Below are 7,541 nucleotides of genomic sequence, written 5' to 3' on the forward strand. Positions count from 1 at the left end.
CTCCTCAATGGACATTGCAACCTTGAGCGGGCTGCCCATCCCGCCCCCCACCCCCAGGCAGAAAGAGCCCTGGAAGCAGAGAGCTGGTAGGAGTCAGCATTCAGCCATTGAGTGGCATTATATAGATCACAAGATATACAAATTAATTGCTTTATTGGGGGAAAATACCAGTCTTAATAAAAGCGATAGCAGGAGACACCCTGCAAGCCAAGGTCCAAGCCAAGGTGGGAGAGAGCAGGCACCAAGACCTCCTGCAGGCTAGCAGGGCTCAGACAAAAGTGAGGCGTGTCTTTTTCTGGTTCACCTGCCAGACATTGAGCTCCTCATACTCAGAGAGCGCAGCCTGGAACTGGGCAGGAGTGAAGCCCTTGGAGACGCAGCGCTGCTCAGCTGCTGCTAGGTGCACAGAGCGAGGCCCCCCAGCCGGAACCAATTCCCTGATGGCTGCAAAGATCAGTTCAGAGGGGCGCTGAGTCCTGCAGTAGGAGGGGGGAGGGGGGAGGTCAATCCAGTAGCCCAAGAGAAGTCTGATGCCCCACTCCACAGCATGAGGTTAGGACAATACAATACCTGCTTGTCTGCCCCTTGTCTGCCAGAAGGGAATCTTTGGACATCTCCATGAGGCGCATGGCTTCATTCACATCCTCCTTCTCAACCAAGTCCACACGCCGCAGACGAGCCTAAAGAGGAGTCCCACAATGTCAGCCGGCTCACCCACGGTCCCTCTACCACCACACAGAAGAAACAGTTCCCTTCCTGCTCCAAACCACCAAGCGATGCCCTCCAAGGTCCTGCCGCTGCATTGAAACCCTTTCAGTGCAGGCACCAGAACTGCAGGGGTCAACTCTAAGCGGGCTTCTTAGGGTTAAAAAAAGAAAAATAGGAAAGCAAAGTATTCTAAAAAGATGTTTGGCCCACTGCAATTTCTGCTGTATCCACACAAATTTCTAGAAGTGAGAAGGTGGAGCAGGTGGCCTAGGATGGATTAACCTGTTTCCCTCTGAAGTATTGGCCAGAGGACAGCATGGAGACTACAACTACAGCTGCTGGGAGGAAACTAGATATGACAGAACTACAATTAATTTTTTTATTGTGGGGTGGGAGGGGGGAGAGCTGAACATTGGAAGAATTAGAGCAGACAGATGCAGTGCTGGTGGCCTCTGGCTCAGATGGTTTTAGAAAAGGATGAGACAACCAGAGGGGAGCAAAAGGCTACTAGCAGCTACTAGCTGCAATGGCTATATTCCACCTCCACCATCAGAGCTGGGTAGCAGCTGTTGGCAACTGTGAGTGGGGAGAACTGCTGCCCTGAGGCTCTGATGGGCTTCCCAGAAAAGGCAGCCTGCTGGGCTCCCAGACATGGGGCTACGGTGGCTCCTTCTGGCTTGGTCAGCTGCTGCAGGACTCTTGGAATGCTCTGTCACAAGAGACTAGGGCCCTGCAGGACTTGACATCTTTCTGCAGGGCCTGCAAGACAGAGCTGTTCCACCAGGCCTTTGGCCAGGGCACAGCCTGACCCCCTCTTTTGGCAATCCTCACAGAACTCTAGCCCAATGGTTGCCATTAATCTGATTTGAACTGATTTTATAATGAAATGATTTTAGAATGTTGTATCATTTTAATGTTGTTAGCCTATCTGAGCCCGGCTTCGGCTGGGAAGGGCTAGATATAAATAAAATTTTATTATTATTTATTATTGTTGTTGCGCTCTACTCACCAGGGCAGTGGCCAGGCGCAGGATCCCCAGCAAGGTGCGGGCCGAGGTGTAGGTGGTGTCCTTGTTGGACAAGGCCTCCTTCCGCATCTCCACATAAGCGGCCGTGATGTAGTCTGCCAGAGCCTCAGGCACCGCTGGCTGCTTCTGCTTGCACATGGCAATGTACCGCCTGGCAGGAGACGCAAGGAGACGAGCCCTGACCCAAGGCCTCCGCTGCATGGGAGCCACCCTCCCTACACCATGCGCAGTGGCCCATCCACTGTATGGCCCCTGGGGCTGGAAAGCCCTTCCCCCTCACCTCATGAGGCCCATGTCAAGCTCCTGGAACTGGCAGGGGGGCTGGCGGTTGTGCTGGTGCACGTAGGTGATGTGCTGGGCAAGACTGTGAAAAACAGGCAACCATTTAGAAAAAGCAGCAAAACCGGGGGGGGGGGGGGAGGAGAAGGGCCTCATCTGCAGCGCCTGGCGGCCCCTGCTCACCGGAGGTCGTTGTCACGGTCCGGCCGGTCCTGGATGAGCCACAGCAAGTCGAAGCGGGAGAGGAGGGCAGCCGGGAGCTGGATGTTCTGCTCCAGGCTGCGCTTGGGGTTGTAGCGGCCATAGGTGGGGTTGGCAGCCGCCAGGATGGCGCAGCGGGCATTCAGCGTGGTCAGGATGCCAGCCTTGGCAATGGAGAGGGTCTGCTGCTCCATCACCTCATGGATGGCCGTCCGGTCTGCTTCCAGCATCTTGTCAAACTCGTCAATGCAGCAGACGCCTTGGTCAGCCAGCACCAGCGCGCCTCCCTCCAGGGTCAGCTCCCCCGTCAGTGGGTCACGCAGCACAGCAGCTGTCAGCCCTACCCCAGAGGAGCCACGCCCCGTGGTGTACTGGCCTGGAGAACGGGACGGAAGTTGGGCCCATCACTAAAGCAGCTCTCCTCCGCCCTCACCCAACGCTCCTGGGCTCAGGGCAGGAAGCACCCATCCTCAGAGCTAAGCTTCAAGGACTGGGTGACACAAAATAAGGCCCCCGGCTGCACAAAAAATCCATGGGCCTCATAAGCCTCGGCCCTCCCTCAAAACCTGAGCAAAAGGGGTGTCTTGTCCAACTGACAAAACAAAATCAGTATCATGGCGAGATGCACCTCAGAGGCGAGGCCTTTCTAGAGCAAGGGGACCACCACAGAGAAAGCCTTGTGCACTCTCCCCTAACACACACATGGCAGGAAGCTGAAAGCAAGGAGCCCAGGGGGTGGAAGTGGCCTCTGAGACCAGGGGCTGCTCAGGTGTGCCTTCAGGGCCTAAGCAGCATTACCTTTCCATAGACACCTGCCCACCTGGCTGAGAGCCGTGGGAAGGAAGACCCTGGGCAGACCCCTCTGCCCACCCCCTTGCAGCTTCTTCTGAAGCGGAGACCTCAGGTTCCCTGCTCCCCCACCGTGGCAGCCCGTAGGTCTCCTTAGCGGGAGCTGGGTAACTTCCAGAGGGAGTCAACTAAGCAGCTGCAACATCAGCCAGACAGGCGCTGCTCAGGGACAGAGCACCTGCCTTGCAGGAAGAAGGTCCCATGCTCAGTCCCATGCAGTATCCCAGTCAGTGGACCCTGAAGTGGTACTCACTGCGTGGCGCCAGGCGCGTGATGTATGACAGCAGCTGGGACTTGGCCACACCAGGGTCCCCCATGAGGCAGATGTTGATGTTCCCTACAAGGTCCGGGAGTGGGAAGAAGAGGGCACATTATCCAGGGGTGCCTCTGGCCTCTGGAGAAAACATCGCCCCACCCTTGAGAGCAAAGGCAGCACTTTGCAGAAAAGGCCCCAGAGCAGAGATGGCAGCAGAGGGAGAAAGGAGGCGCAGGAGAGCAGCTGCTTGCAGCCATGGGGGCCTTACCCCGAATCTTCATGCCCCGGGGGTTCTGGTCCACGCCCCCCACCAGCAGGAGGAGGAGGGCCTTTTTGACATCCTCATGGCCATAGATCTCGGGGGCGATGGAGGCCGCCAGCTTGTCATAGAAATCCTCCTCTGCAAGGGAATCAGCAGAAGGGAGATGTGAGTGAGGGGCAGGGGCCCCTGCCCTGCACCTTCCAGGCACCCAACTAGACCACACCAGCCCCTTGGGCAATTCAGGATCCTGGGGGCAGGAAGGGGCTAGGAGGCACTGCGTGGGATGGTGACGGACAGATGCCCCACCCCCTGCACAAGGGAGTTTGCCAGTAATCTTGCTTGAGGGACAGAAGCACCCCCCTGACAGAAGCCAGCCGACCTCCAGAAACTCTCCAAATCAGGGTGTGAAAGAGGTGGTTACGATTTAGATTCCAGCTGAGGCAGCTGAGAGGAGGAGATGCCTACAGGAGGGGCCAGCAAGCCAAGACTGGCTTCACTTCGGCCAGGAACAAGGAGGCAGCACTTTGGGCGAGATCTCTGCCATGACCCCAAAGTTCTCTTCCTGGACAGTCATTGCCCAAGGGCCATGCAGAAACTTCCCCGTTCAATCCCTGCCAACAGCATCGTCAGGTAGGGCTGGGAAAGACTCTCTGCCTTATACCCTGGGTCTAACTCAGTATAAGGCAGCTGCTTTCTCTGTTTCGTTGCCAGCTCTGAGGCACCTCTTCTGAGAAGGGATTTTGCCCAAAGCATCTTGGAACCAGACTATACAAGCCAGGCCAGAGCACCACTTCCACACCACAACCAGCTTCCTGGAAGCCCTTTCCAAGCCCCATGGGGCCTCACCTGTGATCTGGCGCAGCTCCTCCTCCGTGAGGCCCCCTCCACCCAGCTCCTCCTGCTCGCTCTTGCTCATGCAGACGATGTGGTGGGCCTCCAGGTATGTGTCAGACAGAAGGCCCTACAATGCAGCAAGACATGTGCTCAGTCCAGAGCCCCAGCACCACCCCCAGACTCCTCCCAGCTTGACCTACTGCTCTCCCACCTGCAGGACCTGCCGGAATCCCGTCTGCCGCACAGGGAGGAAGATGCCAGTAATGCTGACGTGGTCCCCTGGCTGCACAAGGCGCGTATTCTCCCCTTGCACGCTGACGCTGATGGAACGCGGTAAGTTCCCCACTGGCACCTGGTCGCTCTATGAGGGAGGGAGGAGGAGGTGAGAGCAGGGCCCCCTCCTCGCCCTTCCAGTGCACCCAGACCCTCTGCCCCGGCACCAGACAGGCCATCTGCTCCAATCCCCTGCAATGCAGGGATCATACATAAAGAATCCCTGGCCGCCCAACCTCTGTTGAAAAACATTCAATGAAGAGAGCCCATCACCTTCCTTGGAGGTTTCTGAACATCCAATCACCCACCCACCTGCCCTAGCCCAGAACAGCACTGCCTACTCTGACCCCAGCACCTGCCCAAGACCTCCCCACCACGCACCCAGAGACTGCAAAGAGTCCCTGCCCCCCACCTGGAGGTGCTTGTAGAGGCAGCAGCTGCACAGCCACCACACGGCCCCTGCAGGATCTAGCCCACTGTCAAGCCTGCTCTGCGGCAGAGATGGCAGGAGACCAGCTCCTCCCTTGCTTGTGTCTTGTTAAGCAAATTGCTTTGGGGTGCTTGATGTTTCCAGTGTAGCATCCAGTCTTGGGTTATGTCTGAATGTTACTTGCTGTGCCCCAAGAATGGGGACATGGAGTGGCTCAGCCTCCACAAGTGGTGAGTGCCTCCTTGAGGGAAGGGACAGGCCCACCTGCTGTGAAGGAGGCAGCCAATCACAGGGCTGCTCCAAAAGACGCCCTTCCTTGGGGCCCAAGGACTAGAACCACTTTGGGCCAGTTGACAGGTGCACATTGACTGGGAAATGTGCAGAATTCCTTCCTTATAGCTAGATTATGTATAAACGCTCCAGGGGGACCAGTGAATGTGCACAATGACCAGTTCTGCATGTTAACCACCCAACTAACATTGCTTTTTACTCTTTTATCGTAAGCCACTCTAAAATACTTTGGGAATTGAGGAGGAAGACAGAAACACTTAAAGTAAAATTGTGCCTTTCCCCGTCATACTAACCCAACAAAAGGGGACCTTTTGCCTGTGAAACATGCTCTCTGCAACCACTGGCCCACGCTGCTTCCACTGGTGGCTGAGCAGCTAGATATTGGCCCTCCACCCCACCCCTGGAACGCCGTGGGTGGTTAGTGGGGAAATGGCTACAGCAGCAGAGGGGCCCATTGTTTTGACAGAAACACACAGAGGCTCACATGTTCCTGGATCTTCAGCTCCTGATACTTGATGAACTTGGAGCCGCGGCTCTGCAGGTAGAGTCGGCCACCAGCTTGGTTGGTCTGGCACTCCCGGCTGGGGCACATCAGCAGAGGGGTGAAGTTGGGGGCCTGTATCTGGGAGGAGGCAAGAGGAGAAGGAAGGGGGGTCAGGTACAAGGAGCCTCGGCTGGGGTATCACCCCCTTGTGCATTTCCCTTTCCCACTGGAAGACTGTCTCCTCACCGGCTGATAGGTCTCTGCACCACACTGGTCACAGCTGTAGGTGGCTACCACCATGCGAGGCTTCACCTCAGAGACGCGGGTGACAATGCCCCGGATGGCCACAAGCTTCCCAATGGCATCAGCCTTCACCTCCCGGATCACCTGGGCCTTGGTGCTCGATGGCGCCTTGAAGTACAGCTCGCTATGAAACGGGGCAGAGGGAGACAGAGTGAGACCACGGTGGGCCATGAGGCCTTGCAGCAACACCTGGAGGTAGATGGAGGTGGGGAAAAGGACCCCCCCCCCATCCTCTGCCCTCCTCAGCTTCCATTTCTACCGGAAGACGAGAAACTCAGCAAATGCCCCCTCGGCTTGCAGGGGCGGCTGCAGAGGCAGCAGGATTCCCGGCCAAGCCTGGCAAAAGGGGGCGGCACTCACAAGCGGCGCATGAGCTCTGGTGGGAACTGGTTCTGGGGGTCGTGGGGCTGGCCGGGCTCCCGCCCGCGCCCCTCCAGCAGCAGCCGGTGCTCGATGTAGACGTCCAGCGCATCCTTGTGGGCGACCTGCCGGGCGAGAGGAGAGAGGCAAGGCGGCGCTCACCAGGGGAACTCCCCGCGGCAGGAAGGCCGCAGCCTGGCGAAGGGAGCGGGGAGCGGGGCCGAGGCTCACCTCCCGCTGTCGGTACCGGGGCAGCAGCTCCGCCACGGCATCGGCGAAGACCTTCTCGTAGCGCTTCGCGTTCTCGCACACCGAGTCCACCAGCGCCGGGTCCTCCTCGGCCACGTCGTCCAGATCCACGCGCAGCGCCACCTGATCCCGCTGCGCCACCCGCCGCTGCCGGGAAGGAGCCAGGGAGGGAAGGGCGTGAGCGCGGCGAGGAGGGGCCCCCGCCCCGCACTCTGCACACGCTCCGCCGCCCGCCCGCAGGCCCGCCCGCCCGCCGCCGCCTCACCAGCTGCTCCACGTAAGGGAACTCCTTCCCCGCCTCGCTCTGCCGGTAGAAGCCCTCCAGGAAGGCCGAAGCCCTCGCTGCGGAGAGAGAGAGAGACACGGTCAGCTCGGCTCCGCCCGCCCGCGCCCCCCCCCGCCCGCCGGCCCGCCCGCCGCCCCTGCGCTCACCGGCCTCCTCCGCGTAGTCGCAACCTCCGCCTTTTCCCGCCATCTTGGCCGCTTCGCCTCCTTCTCCTTTTTCCCGCCACGGAACTGAGTGACGCGGGAAGTGGCGCCAACTCCGCCTATGGCCGCCCTCCTCTCCTCCTCCCGGTCAGGAAGCCCAATCCCCGCACGGGAAGGAACGCCCGCCTCCCCCCTCCAGATCACCCAATCAGTCCCCACGTTCAGAAGTCCCGCCCACCGACTTTCCCCTTCCTCTCCTTCTTTACGGCAAGCTGTCACTTGACGGCGGCCCGCTTCCGAAAAGAG

General features: G+C 58.9%; 1 protein-coding gene across 1 annotated transcript; it reads right to left on the bottom strand.

Moving 5' to 3' along the window:
• Positions 1 to 136: 136 nt before the first annotated feature.
• Positions 137 to 7,396, bottom strand: MCM7 (minichromosome maintenance complex component 7). The gene is made up of 15 exons (XM_081194819.1): positions 7,239 to 7,396; positions 7,072 to 7,148; positions 6,789 to 6,953; positions 6,558 to 6,682; positions 6,141 to 6,321; positions 5,895 to 6,032; positions 4,628 to 4,777; positions 4,429 to 4,543; positions 3,589 to 3,720; positions 3,318 to 3,401; positions 2,198 to 2,591; positions 2,016 to 2,099; positions 1,718 to 1,886; positions 571 to 680; positions 137 to 476 (listed from the first exon to the last, which is right to left on the bottom strand). Exons 1-15 carry the CDS (start codon positions 7,279 to 7,281, stop codon positions 269 to 271), a joined length of 2,175 nt encoding a protein of 724 aa, XP_081050945.1. The 5' UTR covers positions 7,282 to 7,396; the 3' UTR covers positions 137 to 268.
• Between the last annotated feature and the right edge of the window lie 145 nt (positions 7,397 to 7,541).

Source organism: Podarcis bocagei (genome assembly GCF_964188305.1).
Source record: "Podarcis bocagei genome assembly, chromosome: 5".
In the NCBI taxonomy this organism is placed as follows: Eukaryota; Metazoa; Chordata; class Lepidosauria; order Squamata; family Lacertidae; genus Podarcis; species Podarcis bocagei.

Excerpts from the sequence above, each read along its gene's own strand:
- MCM7 (XM_081194819.1), bottom strand. The coding sequence starts at position 7,281 with ATGGCGGGAAAAGGCGGAGGTTGCGACTACGCGGAGGAGGCCG. Across the intron at positions 3,721-4,428 it reads GGAGCTGCGCCAGATCACAG|AGGAGGATTTCTATGACAAG; the intron begins GTGAGGCCCCAT and ends ATTCCCTTGCAG. Across the intron at positions 2,100-2,197 it reads GACCGTGACAACGACCTCCG|TCTTGCCCAGCACATCACCT; the intron begins GTGAGCAGGGGC and ends TGTTTTTCACAG.